We start from the raw sequence: 17,911 nt of genomic DNA, 5'->3' as shown, positions 1-17,911 counted from the left end.
GCATCTCCAAGGGCATCTGCTGCCTCGCAGCCCAGCTCAGCCTGGCCAAGCCTTGTCCCGCAGGACGGCATTGCCAAGAGGGAACAGCCCAAAATCCTGGCGGCTGCATTGCCCTGCAGACAGGGTGGGCGCTGCCGCTCTTTGCCCGTGGATCCGGCTCTTACGTTGGCAATAAATTGCTGGTTTCTCCCAAAGATGGGCTGAGGTCCCCGTAATGGGTCAGGCAGGGTGAGAAGAGCACCAACTCTGACCCTTGCCACCTCCAGGCTTCCTGTGGCCTGACATCCAGGTCGGGGAAAAAACCCAAACAAACAAAAAAAACCAACAAAAAACACCTTTACGGCACCATTCTCTTTATTTGCAGCCGGGGTGTAAAGCCACCGGGATGCACCTGCTTTGCTCCAGAAAGTGAAACCCTCCCTTTTTGGGTGGGAAGGGACATGGAGGAGCTGATGTGCACCTGAGCAAGCGGGGTGTCACCAGTCAGGGCTGGTGGCAGCAGTGCCGGAGGGTCACGCGCCTCTCTGGAAGCAGAACGTTGGTGGAAGAAACCTCCAGGCTTTACCTCTTGGAGGAAGCCAGGGCTGGAGAGTTGAAGAGACCCCAACTTTGCTCTGAGTGGGAGGGTGGTTGGGCTGAGCTGCCCCTGTGCTTCTGCATCCCCTCACTTTGTCACTGCTCCTCTTGGAGATCTCATCTAGCCGCCACTGACAGTGCTGAGGTCCAGCGTCGTCCATCCTCAGAGCCAGCAGCACCTTGTCCTTGCCCTGCTCTCCCTCAGGTCAACTGTTGACCTCCCGAGCTGGGATGGGGCGGATGACTTCTCCATTTCCCGCTGCAGGAGCTCTTGGGCTGGGAAGAAACACAAGGTCAGAAAGGGCTCAGTTCTGCCAGCGGAGTGGGATGTGATGGCTGTCCTGTCTCATCCCAGGGGAGCCACTGATGGCCAGCGGTACCATCCCATGGTAGCCCTGTTAGATCTCTACCAAACTCTGGGGACACCATTATACTTAAACTGAATACTAAAGCAAAAACTGTGGTTTTGGGAGAGGGCCTGAACTCCATCTCTGATGTTGGAGCATCCTAGGATGGATCTGACCATCCTTCTGCTCCAAGAAGTGTGGCACATTTCACAGGAACCATGGATTGCTGTGGCTGTGACCCTTGCAGCTGCTGGGTGCAAAGTAGGCTGGACCAAGGTAGGAGGAAGATGTTGGTTGCAAGCACAAGCAATGAAGGGGGTCATCTTTGTGGGAGAAAGGCATTTACGGCCTGGAAGTAGAGGTTTGGAGCTTGTGGTTCACCTGCCTCTGCTCTCACGTGGAGCCGTCGCACAACTCACCTATGGCCATAAAGACATCATTTACCCGGTGGTTGGATTTTGCAGATGTCTCCATGAACAGGAGGCCGTTGGTCCTTGCAAACTCCTCCCCCTCCTAGGTGGAGACAAGCAGAAGTTATTCCCCCAGCCCGCTCTGCTTGTTCGGTTATGGTGCCATCTCATGGCAAGTCAATTATGGCACGTGGACTTTGGAGGTGTCTGAAAGCCCTTTAAATTCTCCTCTTTGCTAGGACAGATCCCAGTGCTTGGTGATGAGGGGGCCTGGGAACTCACCTCGGTGGTGACTTCTCGCTCAGCAGCAAGGTCCATCTTGTTGCCCACCAAAGCAATGACGATTTCATTGGGAAGGAATTCCTTCTCCAAGTCCCTCAGCCACAGCTTTGCTCCTTTGAGTGTTTCCTGGAGAGATGGAGGTAAAAATCACCCAGAGATCCGGTTTTGATTTAATCCCTTTGCCTCAGGCATAAGTGGCACCAGAATAAAGGAGGTGGAAGAGATGTGGTGGGGAGACTTTGATTGCCCTCTCTCCTGGGGAAACAGGTCATCGGTCCTCAAAAACCTTTAGGGATAAATTAGCTTTCTTTACTGAAAGAGTGGTCAGGCACTGGACCAGGCTGCCCAAGGAAGTGGTGGAGTCACCATCCCTGGAGGTGTTCAAAGAACATGCAGACGTGGCACTTCAGGACAGGGTATAGTAGGCATGGTAGTGTTAGGTTGACGGTTGGACTTAATCTTGAAGGTCTTTTCCAACCTTAATGATTCTATGATGCGCTCTTTCTGCATGGCAGCAGAAATCTCCCCTGGGGTGGTGGCATGGTCCTGCACGGGCAGGGTAAGCCCCTGGCATGTCCCACACGGGATGATCATCTTCTCAGGCAGTGCTTGTGCACCACTTTCTGCTCTCCCAGGGACAAAAACCATCATCTAGACACCTCTGCCCCACCAGTGCTGCTTCAGCATGGCATAGTTTTGGCACAGACAGGCTCGGGATCCCCTGCCTTACCTTGTCAGCGATGTCGTAAACAAGGAGAACGGCATGGGCGCCCCGGTAGTAGAGGTGGCAGACGCTGTGGTACTTCTCCTGGCCTGCCGTGTCCCAGATCTCAAACTTGACGGTGCTCGCCTGCAGGTTGAGCGTCTGCGTGAAGAAGGAGCCTGCAAGCAAGACGCAGGGTGCACGTTCGCTCACAGCAAGAGCAGAGAGCTCGGATCTGCTGCCGTGAGGTCAAACCCATCCCCAGGGCTGGTAAAGATGCTCTAATGCCCAAAGTTGGGACAGCTTTCTCCTAAGCCGCTGACGGGATCGCGTGCCACAAGGCAGGGCAGGCTGGGGGCCCTTCCTGGCAGCAGATTTGGGTGGATGTGCACTGGTTTTGATGTCAGATAGCTCTGAGCTTTGCAAGAATAGCCCCCGGATAAGAGAGCCACCTCCACCTTGCTGGTGGGTCAGACCTGTGAGAGCGGTGAATAGGAATATCCACCGCAAAGGGCTCCCAATGGAGAGGAGCCTCCATCCCTGCTCCCAGGGAGTAGATGGCTGCTTGTGGACCAGCCAGAGCCAAGGCGGAGGGGCAAGGGGAGCAGCCCCGCAGTGCCTCGCTCTCCTCTGCCACCAGCTCTGCTGTGAGGCTGCTGCTGGGCAGTGCTGGGGGGGGGTGGTTCTGCCTGCTTGCACCAGGGCTGGTCTCTAGTCCAGAGACCTCAAGCTACTGAAGCCACTCACTCACATCCCACGGTTGGCAGCGACTCCTTGAAGTCATTTTTCACGTAGCGGTAGGCCAGGCTTGACTTTCCCACTGATGTGCTCCCCAGCAGAACCACCTTGTAGACGTAGGTGGGACGCATCCCCTCCAGGGAGGTGCCCGCTCTTGCATTCTGTGCCATGCCCCTGCAAAGAAACCAACTCCTTTCAAAACAAATCTGCAGCCATCCCAGGTCCTCACAGTCCTCCTGTGTCAACTCTTGACTGGTGGCAGCAGGGCAGGTGGGTTTTAACCTCAAAACAGGCTAGAAAAAAAACATTAATATCCTGAACCAAATCTAATACATCAAACTGTCTGCCACCATCAGCTATGACCAGAGGGTGGCAATCTTTAGGAAGAAATTTGATGCAAGAGGTCGTCTTGGGTGTAGACAAGGAGATTGGATTGGGTGCACCTCCTTTAAAGAGAGGACGTGCTGGAGAACGTTAATGGCAGAAGGACATAATTTATGGGTGTGTCTTGCTTTTGAGTGTGCCTCCTTCCCCAAAGTCCTACTGAAGGGCTTAGGCTGATGTTCTGCCATGTACTGTGGGTCTTGGTTAGAAGCTCTACCAGGAGAGCCTAACTCAGGCTGGAGGTGAACTCTGGCATGGAGATGATCACAGAACGGTTTGAGTGGGAAAGGACCTTCAAAGCCCATCCAGTCCAACCCCCCTGCAGGGAGCAGGGACATCCCCAACCAGATCAGGTTGCTCAGAGCCCCAGACAACCTGGCCTTGAATGTTTCCAGGGATGGGGCATCCACCACCTCTCTGGGCAACCTGGGACAGTGTTCCACCACCCTCTGCATAAAATTTTTTTCCTAATGTCTAATCTAAATCTATCTCCCTCTATTTTAAAACCATTACCCCTCGTCCTATCACAATGGGCCCTGCTGAAGAGTCTTTCCCCACCTTTCCTGCAGCCCCCTTTAGGCACTGGAAGGCCACTCTAAGGTCTCCCCGGAGCCTCCTCTTCTCCAGGCTGAGCAGCCCCAGCTCTCTCAGCCTGGCCTCACAGCAGAGCTGCTCCGGCCCTCTCATCATCTGCTAAAGACACTGCCCAGGGAACAGCTGGGCACCTCAAGAGCTGATGGGCTCTGTGGCAGCAGTGCTTTGAGTCAACATCTTGCTCACCAGGGAGAAAAAGAAGGAGCGAGATGACCTGACTCAAGCACCCTTGAGGACCGCAGCACACAAAGCAGACAGCACACACTGCTCCACCATGGATTAAGAAACCCTGAACAGACCCAGCCTGTGAAGCCTCACATCCTCATGACCGTTGCACCACAGAGCGTGACTCTGCATCACTCAGGGTGGAGCTATGCTGCACGGCAGATCCCCCGGGATGGCGGGGAAGCACGGCTCGAAATAGCGGTGGTCGCCTCAGACCCGACTCGAGGAGAGCTGCTGCCATATGTGGTTGGTGTGAGCCCTTCCGGGTGGCACCTGTCCTCTTCTCCTGGCCTTCAGCTCAACGAAGTGGCACTGCCCCGCTGTCGGAGGGCACTGTCGGCGCAGGGTGGCCAACAACGCTGTCTTGCAGCTAGCCAAAGCCTTGTCCTGGTTCCTCCTCCAAAAAGGCTCAGCTCATGCGGAGAGCCAAGCAGGAGAGAGGCAGGTTGATGCAGAACTTGAAGATGAAGGGTCATGGAGTGTCGAACTGAGCAGGAGAAGGGTACAAGATGACCTTGTGTGCACTTAGCCCATCTCACGCAGCGGCAAAGGGGAAATATGCCACCAGCAAGCCCATAATGTAGCGATGGGATGCTAGGGAAGCCCTGCTCAGCCAGAGAGCAGGGGCCTGAGAGGCTTATAACGAAGATTTGGTGCAATTACTGTAATTGCTACCTGAACTTGCAGGTGAGCAAGAAGAACCTTTACAAAGACACCTTACAGCGGCGCTAGCAATGCATCTCCTGGCCCAGGAAGGTTTCTGTGGCTCCTTTGTCAGACAAAGGCCTCTTATTCCTGCGTGCTGCTCATCTAACATTTTTCCTTTATTTTTCTGGTCTCCCCCCCTGCAATCTGGCAGGCTCCAGACCTTTAATTCTCCTCCTTCCCCCGAGCTGTTATCAAAGCGGGCTGTCATTAAGAGCCTTCCTCAGCGCCGGCTGAACCCGGGTCCGCACCTGTGGATGCGAGCGGTTGTTCTCCTCTGTGAGATGAGCTCTCACCCCCTTAAAAACCAGGGCTCAAATCTTCTCCCCCCCAGCTCACGCAGACCATTGAGGAAGAGCAGGATTCCAGTTTGTGCAGGACAGCTAGTTAGGGGTAGGTTATATATTTTTTTTTTTAAGCAGGAAAAAGATAAATCCAGTGGCGCAGTGTAAGGATGCTCCTTATGGTATTAATTACATATATTTGCCTCTTTGTAGGCTTAGAAATAAGGCTACTCTCTTTCCCGGGCAGTTACGTTAGCTCCTCTAGGTCATACGCCATAAAAGTCTCCAGGGAAGGAAGAAGCTGCATGAAATCACCCAAAATTGTCTATGTTAAACCCAATTTCTCATTATTCCCTTCTGCTGCTCCCTGTTTAACACTAGAAGGCAGCATTCACGCTGGGATGAAGCTCACCTGAGGAACTTCTCCTGCTAGCAAGCACAGGGAGTTTTGCCGAAGTTCGTCAGAAACAATTTCTTTTCCATGTTAAGAGGCAGAAGGTGAATCTCCCTTTCCACAGTCAGCTCTCCAAATCCAGGACGCTGCTCTGGAGGGTTACGGACGCCTGCTTCGGGTGCGGATAAGGGTGCTGCTTGCCTCACAGCAACCAGCAGCCCTGTTCTTCCAGCTTGCGCTGCTGCTGAAGCTCATTCTTCATCTGGAAACATCCCTGACTTCCCTGGGCTGGGATTTCCAATCAAAGAGCCGGAGATTAGTCTAGACTTCAATCAACTGTAAAAATCCTCTTGGTGGATTTAGTCTCCAGATACAGCTTAATATTTTGTGTCTAGCAGCAGATATTCAGGGTCGGCTTGCCTGATCTCACACTTACCTAGGAGGTGAGGACCAAAACGGCCGCGACGCCGGTCATTTCTCACTTCCTAATGGAGGACCGAGTATGGCTGCACCCAGGAAATCGTCCTCTCGGTCAGACGCCAGCGCTCCCCCGTCTCCACGTCTCCTCTCTCCTTCCCGTGGGTACACGGAGGCAGCTCCCACCAGCGTTAACCAGCTTCCCTTACGGAGCCCACCGGTTTAAGGGAAATCGACTCAAAGCTAATCGGTCTGCCGGGTACGGCAGCAGCGCCAGATAGGCGACACAGCACCCGAACCGCCTGCCCGCACTGTTTTTCCGAGAAGGAACCTGACAAATCTGTTTCTGAGGGTGACTCAGTTGTTTATAATTAGCGGGGAAGTGGGACTTCATCTCAGGAGCATCCTTTCAAATTCATGTTTTACGGGCATAATAAAAAATATGGGTAATAAAAACCAGAAACGTGAGGTGGCAGAGTAGATGTTTGCGCTGGAATGCAACAGCAAGGGCTTGGCTTTTGCCTCTCAATAAAATAATTAATATCTCTACAGTACTTTTAACCTGGGGACAGAGGATCCTGGTATATTTATTGCCAGGGGGTAAGCCTTTTATTTCCAAAGGAAAACAGTTAAAACCTAAATAAAATAAATGCATGCCTTTGGGTTGGAGCTACTGAGCACTGTTATTTAAAGACTTTATTTACCTTCCTGGGAAATTATTGATTTTTAAGTCTAACGATGCCTAACTGATGTCTAAGCTTTCTAAACCACAAGCTCGAAGAAGATCCTAAAACCATGAAAGGCATTTGAGTTTCTGCAGGGGTGCAGCTGTGAACAAGAACCCCAGTTTACCAACCCTGGTGAAAACAGGACCCCAGTTCTATCCGTGTAAGTCTGCAATACCTAGCTCTGTGATTTTTGAACACGATGCTTTAGGTTCTTCCAGATTTAGATTTTTTTTTTTTTAATTCCTCCCCTATATAGTGGCCACACACCTACCTCCTCCATTAACTTCAGCTGATGTTCAGCTCAAAGCACTCCTCTGCTTTCGGGAGCCCCTTCCTACCTCCTAAAGCCGGTGTAAGAGCACGGCCGCTCGGAAAGTCCGCTTAAGCCGAGGTTACCAGGGGATACAAAAATCCCAACCGCAGAGACTTAATGCGTAAACACTGTTCGATTTACACAGCGCCGATTTCTCAACGCAATCGGCCCTCCTCGGAGCTCAGGGGAATGGAATAAGGGTCATTAACTGCGCCGCCGGAGCCAGTTGGGGAAATAAGGCAGCAATAAAGCAGAGACCGCCCTGGGCTGCAGGTGAGACCAAGCGCTCCAAGACCTTCACGGTGGCTCCTTGGCCACCCGAGAGGATGGGGGTAGGGCAGAGGGCTTCCTAAGTCTTCCTAAAATCTCTTCCCTTGGGCAGGGAGCCACTGAGAATGGCATTGCCTTCCCCGGTGGACACCCCTTTGCGGCTGGGATGTGGGGCTGCTTCCCAGTGGGACGACAAGATTCCCGGGAATTTGTCTGGGAAAGGCACCTTGTAGATGACCGTGGGTTGGGGCTGGGGCCTGCCCTGCGGGGAATTCCCCGGTGGAGGATGCCTTTACCTTCCTGAAGCCTTGCTTTCCTCTGGGCACTCCGGTCCGTGGGTCAGGGGCGACAGCCCCGTCCGGCTGCCTGAGGCTCTCTGCTCTGCTCCAGGTGCGGATAAAAGCGAAACCACCCGGCAGCTCCTGGAGAGTGGTGTCAAAGGTGAGAGGCGACCGGAGGAGCAGTGAACCTTAGACCCATCAGCGAGTTGGGCAAGGCGGGGCTTCCGTCACACCAACCTTGTGTGACGTCCATCCTCCATCCACCCCTCCCTCCTTCCCTGCTTCCCATGCTGGGGTTCGGCGGTAGGTGGACGCACAGGCGGATGGATGAACGGGTGGGTGGGTTTTTCCCCATAGCTTGAGGTCCAAGGTCAGCCTAGCTACAGGGGGCATGGGGAACAAAATCAGTCTGCACCCCACCGTGGGGGTTTAAGAACTGGGGAGAGCTTGGGTGCAGGGCCGGCTGGAGGCACGGCATGCCGGGGATCTGGCCTTCTCTGAGTTTTTATAACACGGCAATTTCTGCTGACGTACGTGAGACCTGGCCTTAGTCTTCTGCCAGGGTACAGGCTCCGATAACTCGGGCCCAGCATTGCTGGAGGGTTCGTTTTCAGGAGCGCGGTTGGTCTATCCGCTGGTGGGAGGGAGCACGCTGGCTTCTCTCGCAAAGTCCTTCAGTGGACAAGCCGGGGAGCTGCAAAAAGAGCAAAAACCGAGCGCTTGGGCTCTTACTACCGTTTAATTAAGGTAATAGCTCGTTACCACAGGCAGCAGGGTCTCGGTGCTTTGGAGAAGGCCGCTGTTGTTAAAGCTCTGATATCTTGAGAGAGAAATCACAGCACTGGGATAACAGGTCTGGAGTGAGAACAGGAAGATCCGATAACTAAAAATCTAAATGAAGATAGTTTTTGTATTTCTATTACTCATCTTGTGATAGTCAGCATCTTTCCTTCAAGCAACAGCTCCTGAATTTTTCTGGAAGTGAAACAGATTTTACAAGTCTAATAGATTTACAAAATCCAATCCTAACAGTTCCAGGGAGGAGGGTGAAAAGCAGGAGTCCTACAAGCAAGCTTAAAAAAAAAAAAAAATCATCCCAGTTTTGAAACGAAGAGCACGTCTTGTGACTCCCCAGGCCTGACTGGCGCCGCTCGATGACTTCCCGTTTCTAAAATGAAATGCTGTGCACGGGCGCCCGAGAGTTGCACAGACGTCCCATGGGAGCAGTGCCCCCGCCGAGCGGAATCACCAGGAGAGGTGAGCAGATCTTACCCCGCACACAGCTTTTTTTTTTTAATTATTTTTCCAGGGCTTTGGATAGATGAGTCCTTCAGCAGGAGTCTCAGCGTGACCCTGTGAACAGCCGCACCGGCACAGCAGAGGGGTGGAAAGGTGATTCAGGATTCAGGAAGGGCTGAGGACGTGGATACCACAGGCTGGGATTGCTGCTGCAAGAATCTGAAAGGCCATCTGCTCCCCTTTACCCACCGTTTTGGACCTACAAGCTACGGTAACAGCACGCACGTAAAAGAAGCGTCTAATTTTTCATAGCAAAAGAGGCTGGAAGGCTTTGAAAGGATCGCTTTGTAGCTGTGAAGAGAAACTTCCTTTCCAAATTGGTCTCCTGCGTGGGCTCTTCTCCAGCTCCTGGTGAGCCAGACCCCACTAGAGGGCACAGCTCATCTACGATTCAAGACAACAAGGATGTCCGCTCCCAAGTCTCATTTCTGCACTGGACAACCAGACAGACACCAGGCAGCGAGGGTGACAAGAGAGACGGACGGAGGTCTCCTGCCAGAACTGCATCCCGACAGCCAGCTTTGCGTTGGGTGGGCTCTGTTCTCCAACCAACCTCCTGGCTCTGACTGCTGTGAGGAAGCGTTAGCTCATCGCTGTGAGCACTGTAAATCATCCCTCCCTAAAAGGAATCATAGAATCACAGAAGGGTTTGGGTGGGAAGGGACCTTTCAAGGCCACCCAGTCCAACCCCCCTGCAAGGAGCAGGGACATCTCCAACCGGATCAGGTTGCTCAGAGCCTCATCCAACCTGGCCTTGAATGTCTCCAGAGATAGGAAGAGCAGTTGGGTGGAAAAGGCATCATGGTCTGGTAATAAGGGCATTACCCCGGGTTGAAAAACAAGACTAAAACCTCAGCTTTGCTACTTGTTCACTGTATGCCCATGGCGAGAGTTATTTTTTTCTCCCCTGACTTGTTTCTCCCTTGGCTTGTCCACTTGGTTTTCCTGTGTTCCCTGGTGTCCTCTGCCTGGAAAATCCTGGAAATCCTTGTTTGCTTTTTCAGAAAGCCACGTATCTATAATGCATGTGCATGTGTATGCAGGCATTTTAGAAAGCATGGGGCGTGTATTTGATAGCGGCTGTGGTCTGGTGGCTTTAGGGCTCTGGGCTGTGCCAGAAGCCCACAGTGGCCACAGGCCACTGCTGATCAGATGTAAAGCCTCAGCTGCTGCAAACTGCTCTGTACGTTGTTTCTGATGGGCTGCCTCTATATCGCCGGGCTTTCCGAGACGCCCATCGTCTCGACAGTGTTGCGAAGCCAACACTGTGTCTATCGTGACCTCTGGCTAGTTGGAGAGAAGTGAGGTTATGGTGAGATTCAGACAGCTGGCAATGGGCACGCAGAGCCCAAAATAAATGGTCATAGAAATGTGGCTTTTGTTACAACCCCGCCTAAGTGGTTTTGGGTCCTGGACCAGCTGTAGGACAGACCACTTGTCTCTCTGCACGACCAGCTTCAAAGGAACCGGGTGCTTGTGTGTGAGTATATAGAGCACGCCTTGCTTTTGGGGTATAACTATTTTGGTTTAGTTGGTACTGCTATAAATGAGCTCACCGACCAGAGCCCACCTGGGGTCCTGACCCTGCTCTTGCAGAGCAGCTCTCCTCACCGCGCTCCTTTGAGCAAGGCTCCAAAATGCTGAGGGTCGGTCTGGGGAGCCCCCGGCCTGCTTTGAGAGGGGTGGGCACGCTGCCTCTCACTGAGCTCTTCTGGTTTGGAAAGCCTGTTTCTTTCAGGAAGAAACAGCAGAAACCATGGTAAGCAAAATGAGTTCAAAATACTTGGTCCATCGAGAGGTCACAATAAATTAGGTTCTCAAAACTCTTTGCCATACCTGCGCTGTTAAACGTGTAGTCTCTTGTTTGCATGATGGTTCTCCTAGAAAACATGGGTAAGAGGTTGACAACAGAGGCCTGGCTTGGAATGGAAATGCTTTTCTAAGCATCCTGGTCTTTGCTGTTTCTCCTTTTCTGTGCCTGCAGTAACATCAGGAACTGACGCAGTAAGATTTGGGCTTCAACTCCTGAAGCCCAGAGACCTATGGAAGCCTGAAGATCCAGAGTAGCCCACTAGTGATGGTACGGGCACGGTTTACCAGTGCTGCAATGAAGCATTAAAACATCGTTTTGTCAATTTAGAGAGGAGGAAGGGCTGTGCCTTTGTTAATGAAAAAAAAAAAAAAAAAGACCGGGCTCCTCACTGTGGCGCTGAGAGTTAAGAAATATTTCGAGGATTGGTGGAGTTGTAACGATGAACAGATCTTTTACACTGAGGCTCGAAACCGAGCCTGCCCTGAACTGCTTCAGGCTTCTGAAACGCTAGTCTTCCTGTATTAATTATTCACATCACTCAAACACTCCAGAGATTGGCTTGGAAACATTAAACAAGCTTAATATTAATGGCTCCCAGATGATAAGTGATGGTGAACATTAGCATGTGTTAAAGACCGAGGAGGGAAAATAACTACTGACTACAATAAACATTTCAAGTATGGTGGGATTAAATTACGAAAAGAATATAAGAGCGAAGCACAAGAAAGGCTTTCCTATAGTGTTGCCTGCTACTCTTCCGAAGAGACAGGTAATATTGTTTAGACCTTTGAAATGACACTTGATGGGTCACAATAAATAGCCTTCAGGCACAGGGATGCGCTGAGGTGGGAAATGCGCTGGTTAGCTGGTGGCCGCAATCCTTTGCGATTTATAGGGGATTTCTCAAAATATGTTGAAGAGTTGCTATGATCAGATGAGGATGCTGGATATGGGGTGGAAAGAGATAAGAAAAGTAGTCAATGTTCTTTTTAGTGCATTGAGTGGTTCTTGCCACAGAATCATAGAATTTTAAGGTTGGAAGAGACCTCCAAGGTCATCAAGCCCAACCGTCAACCTAACACCACCATGCCTACTAAGCCATGTCCTAGAGCACCACAGCTACACATTCTTTGAACACCTCCAGGGATGGTGACTCCAACAGCTTGAGGCCATTTCCTCTTGTCTTATCACAAGTTATTTGGGAGAAGAGACCAACACCCGCCTCCCTACACCCTCCTTTCAGGCAGTGGTAGAGAGCAATGAGGTCTCTCCTCAGCCTCCTCTTCTCCAGGCTAAACAATCCCAGTTCCCTTAGCCGCTCCTCATAAGACTTGTTCTCCAGACCCCTCACTAGCTTTGTTGCCCTTCTCTGGACATGGTCCAGCAACTCAACCTTGCCATATGTCTAATAAATAAATTGCAGCTTTTGTGAAAGGTACGTGTGGCTTTCTCTAGTAAAAATATATGCATCAACCATTTTTTCTTATCCCAAACTTCATGTTCTCTTTTCCTCTGCAGAGCTTGGCCAGAAGGACACCCCTCCGTGAGTCCAGCCCACCTTGCCAAGAGCTGCCATGCAGAGACCTTTGGCTGTACCTTGGGTACCCAGCTTCAAAGGGAGCACTGGTTCTGACCGATACAGAAATGAAGGAAACAGTTCCGTGAAAGAAGAGGCGGCGTTATCTAACAAGGTGCAATTTTCACAGCATTTTTGATGATTACAGCACTTAAGCGCACTCTTCCACGTGCATGGGTCGGGTGCCTATCATGAGCTCCGTGCGCTGCTTTTTTGCCGGTGGGGATATCACGCTTGGGATGGACCTTGACCTCTCCGATAAACCTGGTGGCAACTGGCCAGCTGGCTGAAGTTGTTAGTCTGGGACCGGCATAGGCTTACAGAGTGATCACACATGTTCCTTTAGGAAACTAGGCTAAAAATGGCTGTAGGCGGTACCTTTCTACGCAAAGGGCTACAGAGGAGCTCCCTGAGAGCCAAAAGCTGCTCCCAGCTCAGTCATCTCCCCAAGAAGTGTTTCATCTGTCTGTGTTTGCGAGACAGCTGTAACAAATGCAACTGAAAACGGTTTGCCGGTGCTTGGAAAGATAAATTATTAAGTAATGCTGTCTCGCACAGACTTGGAAAGCTCTTGTGGGTGTGAATATAATTTTTTTTTTCCCCCTGGAGTATCCACTCGGCTTTTGGATGCATAGCACAGCCACGTTCATAGGGCATTTTATGACGGGTTTTGCCTCTCCGTGCTTTGCAGCAGGCTGGTGGCCACATCATCATCTTGCTTTTTTTTTTTTTTCAGGTCATGTCTAAACGTTGGGCTGGTTTTCAGCCGGTTTTTGGTCTCATGCACTGGGTGTTACAGGCATGGTTTGTAGAGGGACAAGAATAGAAATTGTTTCATCGGTAGGAGCCTGAGCATCCTGGTGTAACGCCAGTCACTGCAAAGCGGCCAGCGTTACGCAGAGGTGAAATGAGTCATCTGCTGCCAATAAACTAGGAAGGAACGAAGATGCCTCAGGGAGGGGAACCATTATCTGCTGTTACCTAGAGCAACTCCTTTCATAATTGAGAAATATATTAAAAATTATTTTGGGAATTTCTAATTAGTTGAGTTGAGCCACTAATGGGCCCAGGATGCTTCAGAAACTTAAAGTAGTAATTGCCCCAAAAGAGGCCACCGCCGAGAAGTGTCCCTCCTGCCTTTCCCCTCTGCCACCACAGCTACAAGGTCAGGCAGGAGGAAAATGTAGAAATTGAGGTTGAACAACAAGGGCGGTATCTTCTTTTAATTGTTTCTACAGAGAGGAAAAAACTAAACACTGGAGAATTTGACAACACTTGCCTGACTGTTTTGGCTCTGTCTTGATGGAGAAGAGGGTAGCTAACTCCTTCACGTTCCCACGGGGAAGGATCAGCAGGGTTTTGGTACCATAATAACCAACGCTGCGGAAAAGCCTACAGGAAAATCGCAGAGCAGGGTGGCTGCTGCAGGGCAGGGATGGGGCACAGTAAGGAACGGGTGAATCAGCTCAAGCTGCGTGGCGAGGCAGAGGGCAGATGAGTCAGTGCCACATGCCGTTCATCGGTCATCGTGCGCGGAAAAATGGGAATGCTAGGGATGCTGGCAAAATGTGTTATGACTTAAAATCAGATGCACTGACCCTAACACAACTCTAACACACCGAAGTGTTTCATCTACGTTTCCTCTAACGTTTTGTTCCCAGTATCTTGTTTCACTTCCCAGTTTAGGCAAATTTATTTATTTCAGGAAACTATAATGACCCACCTTCCTGCCCTACCCATGATTATCACAGCTGGAATCTGAAATCCTTTAGCAAGAGCACGGTTTATTTTAGGCAAGCCGGGAACGATTCGCTGATGCCGACGACTTGCCGCCGTTCGGCGTAGGTGGGTGACCGGAGGGGTGACGGGAGATGGGGTAGCGACGCACGGCTTCAGTTCGTAACACAGAACCACGAGACATCAGACACAGGTGCTCTTCTGTCTGATGTGAAGCGGTTCCCTGAGAAGAGATGTGGTGATTTTTCCCTTTGCTAGAAAATAGGTGAGTGGAAAAGAGCTCTTCGCTGCCAAGCGTGAAAGATGGTTACGAGCAGAGCACGGTTAAGTTCTGGCGTGCTTGAGAAAAGGGATGGTTTATCTCTGATTTGTGCTTTGGATGAATCTGGATGGATTTCCGCAAGGATAACAACTGGCACCTCCTTCCCCCTCTTCCGCTCCAGCTGAGGGAGCTAAAACTGTGATGTGGTTTCACATAAACTCTTCCAAAATGATGTTCATATGCTATTTTATGGGACAGCGTGACTAATTAGTGCAAGCACTTGATCTCCTACAAACAATTGGTTGTTTTCAGACCATGTGTGGTGGCTATGTTTTACTGCAGTCCAAAACAACCGGAGTTTAAGAAAAATCTGGAGGGCCTGCTTGGAAAATGTGGCTCAGCCTAACTCTGCAACATTTGGGACGGGAAAGGATGAGGCCACACAGCATGAAGCAGACAAATAATGGGGAAAAATGAAATAAGCAGGCAGCCTCGAGCCCTTGTAGCGAGGCCCCCACGATCCCTCGCTCTCATGTCTACGCGCTGTCAGCGAGGCAAGGACACGGCCACAACGGCAGGAGGAATGCTTTGATATATTAATCCCAAAAGTGATGCAGAGCCAGTTCCTCAGCTGCTTCAGCTGATGTAATGCATTGTTTTCACCGAAACCATCCTGATTTTGTCTGGCTGACGGACTCACTGGCTCAGATTATTTTTTTTGGACAGCTGTAGAGGCTGTATTCCCAAATTAAATATGTATATTGATCTCTTGCCTGCCTTCCACCCAAGGAAGAAAAGGCAGAGGATATGCAGGTCTTGTCACTGTAATACCCAAGCATCACACAGCCTGGAATGGGTTTTATCCCCGTAGCACTTGAGGCAGGAAACGAGGAGTGTTTTTAGGCTAGGTGGAAGAGATGTATGATGTATTTTCTTCTGAAAATAGCCTCAGACTCTCTTAAAACTTAGCTTTTTTTTTTTTTTTTTTTTTTCTTATACAGCGAGAGGGGAAGCCAAAGGAGGAGAAGCAGCCAGATTTCATGGCTCGCGCTGCCGTGCTGCGGCAGGCTGGGAACAGCAGATAGGAGCACAGATAGCGAGCAGAAAAACGTAACAGGCTGTCTTTGCGAGCCAGGCACGGCAAATCGGTGGCCATTCAGCAGCCTAGGACAGGTCCGGCTCCCTGCAGCTACAGCTGCCGTGGAGCTGGCTTGGCTTTGCTTTACGGTGAAGCACTCCGCGCCGTGGCGTGTCTGCCGCTAATTAGATGAGGTCCACAGAGGCTGCCTTGAGCAAGTTCCCGTTTTTAGCCTGAGACGGGCAGTTTTCAGCGAGCCCGGTGACAATTTGCAAGTTGCAGGTGAGTCCCCTGCTTGGCACCGTAACGGAGAGCTCGCACGACTGCAGTGTCGTGTCAGGAATTGCTTTTGGATGCACGTCCAGAACTTTGGCAAGAAACCTCCGATTTCCAGACTACAATTATATATATGGCCGGTTTAGCTGTACGGTTTTGTGCTAACTTGGCTCGAAGCTTTGCATAGCATCATTCCCACCCCTGTTCTCCAAAGTAGTTTATAGAAAAGAGATGCATTTGTTCTGCCTTTGCCTGGACAAGCCAACCCCTCCTCATCTCAGGAAAGGTCCTCCTGCTGCTGATCCTAGGAGATTTTAGCTTTACAGCTATGCAAGTTTGAGTTCTTAACGCGGAAAAGCAGACTTGCAGGCACTGTTTTAGACAAGATCTTGTGGATGGTTGTGCAATGGTGTAAAAATTGGCAGCGGTAGACCCTTACCTGAAGTGCTCTAACATTAAATGTGATTCTTTGGTGTTTGCGTTGTGATGGGGGCACACAACCAACCCGTGACCAGTTTATAACCCCAGAACTTCCTCCTCTTCCCTCATTTACAGCAGATGAGATCATGAAGTTTGTCCTTGACATGATATTTGCCGTCAGCTTGATTTTACTCCACCTGTTTCTCAAGTCCTTAACCTCTTCCCATTTTTGTATGACTCTACCCTCCTTTACTGGTGATGCTTCATAACACTGTGTCATCAGCGTATTTCATTAGCGCTGCCCTACTTGCGTCAGGGCGCTAACGAAAATGTTAAATGAAATCAACCCCAAGGTTAACCTTCAAAAAACTCCCTCCAAAGGAAGATTCTTCCTCAGCCTTGAAAGGGATCCACTTCTGAGACCTCGAGATCCCCCAAGTGGCATCTTCGGTGACCTGTGAAAAATTTACAGATGAAAAACTATCTCTTGTGACATGTCAGGGTGACGAGAGGAGGCCAGTAAGTCATGGAGGGGTTTTGGCAAGATGAAGGCAACAAGTAAGGCCTCTACAGGAAAAAAAGCCCACATCTTTGGTATAGCAAGCAAGTTGCTGTTGGTAGAAAGGGAACAAGATAATATACTGCTGTTGTGGGCTGTTTTTTTTTTTCCAGTCCTCCTAAAACTTGGCCTGAAAGCCCACCACCTCATGGACTGCATTCTCCTTGGTCAACCCAAGCTCATTGATCTCTTTCCTAGACCAGGCAGGGAACTACCTGGGAAGGCAGTTATCAGTTACAGCTTTGCTGAGACGAGTCGCAGCGTCACTACAAGCCCTAGGCTAGACACAAGGAATCTCAGCAAGGTTCCCAGCGCGCCGGAGCTCTGCTGATGCAAATAGCGACTCTTCTGACTTGAAGAGATGAAGTGACAGGAATAAATCTCATCTGGACAAAGCCTGCATGGACGCTACCAGTCTCCTGAGCCCTGTCTTGACACTGCTCAAATGTGGCAATGGCATCGGAAAGCTTTTCCCAGGAGGTCTCATTTGCTGAAGAGGATCACCTTGGGCTCCTTAGGAGGTGTAATAAAGTACAAGCCCTTCAGCTGCGCCAGTGTTTTTTTTTTTTTTCTGCAGTATTTCAGCACCAGCACATACTTGTCTGTGATGTAATTTTTTTTCCATTAATAAATCCACAGACCCTGCTGTTTTGTTTGCAAAATGTTACGCTGTTAACGGAGCTCTGCTCATTCCACCTATCTTGACAATATGAAAAATTGACCTTCTGAGTGTAGATTTTCCCAAGGCATTTAAGCGTTCCCTTCTCCTTGGACCAATGGACATCTTGTTAAAGCTGTCAGCCTTCATTTCTGGTTTGGCAGATGCCATGGTCTCACAGTGGAGCAGAGGGGTCCCCCATTCCAGGGCTTGCCGTTAATAGAGATGTAATCATATTTTGCCGCACGGAATATAAACACATCCATTTTATTATGTAAAAGCGGTCCGTCGAGTACACCAGCAGCAGTTTTAAAAGCTGATTGCTTGTTCTGATTCTCAAGAGTGCAGTTTTACAAGATGATTTGGTTTAAAAGCGGCACAGAGGGAAAATTGTATCTTTTGGGGTGCATCAAACGGCCTCCTTGTACACAGGATACCGGAGAATGACGTACGTACTATGCTCTTTAGATAGAACCCTTTCATGCTGGCATGGGATCCGTGGTCTTGTCCGAGTATCGTTAATCACAGTTATGACTCTCAGACAAAACGCGCCTCGACTTCATGTTGCGTGTTAAAATAAGA

The 17,911-nt window shown here is 50.3% G+C and overlaps 1 protein-coding gene across 1 annotated transcript; it reads right to left on the bottom strand.

Moving 5' to 3' along the window:
* Positions 1 to 336: 336 nt before the first annotated feature.
* RAB17 (RAB17, member RAS oncogene family) lies at positions 337 to 3,226 on the bottom strand. The gene is made up of 5 exons (XM_010117636.2): positions 3,070 to 3,226; positions 2,346 to 2,497; positions 1,616 to 1,741; positions 1,343 to 1,436; positions 337 to 852 (listed from the first exon to the last, which is right to left on the bottom strand). The coding sequence occupies exons 1-5, from the start codon at positions 3,224 to 3,226 to the stop codon at positions 740 to 742; spliced, it is 642 nt and encodes a 213-aa protein (XP_010115938.1). The 3' UTR covers positions 337 to 739.
* Between the last annotated feature and the right edge of the window lie 14,685 nt (positions 3,227 to 17,911).

This window comes from Chlamydotis macqueenii, chromosome 6 (assembly GCF_036417535.1).
Source record: "Chlamydotis macqueenii isolate bChlMac1 chromosome 6, bChlMac1.mat, whole genome shotgun sequence".
NCBI classification, from domain to species: Eukaryota; Metazoa; Chordata; class Aves; order Otidiformes; family Otididae; genus Chlamydotis; species Chlamydotis macqueenii.
Note: the sequence above shows the minus strand (reverse complement) of the source record. Positions and strands in the feature narration are given on the sequence as shown.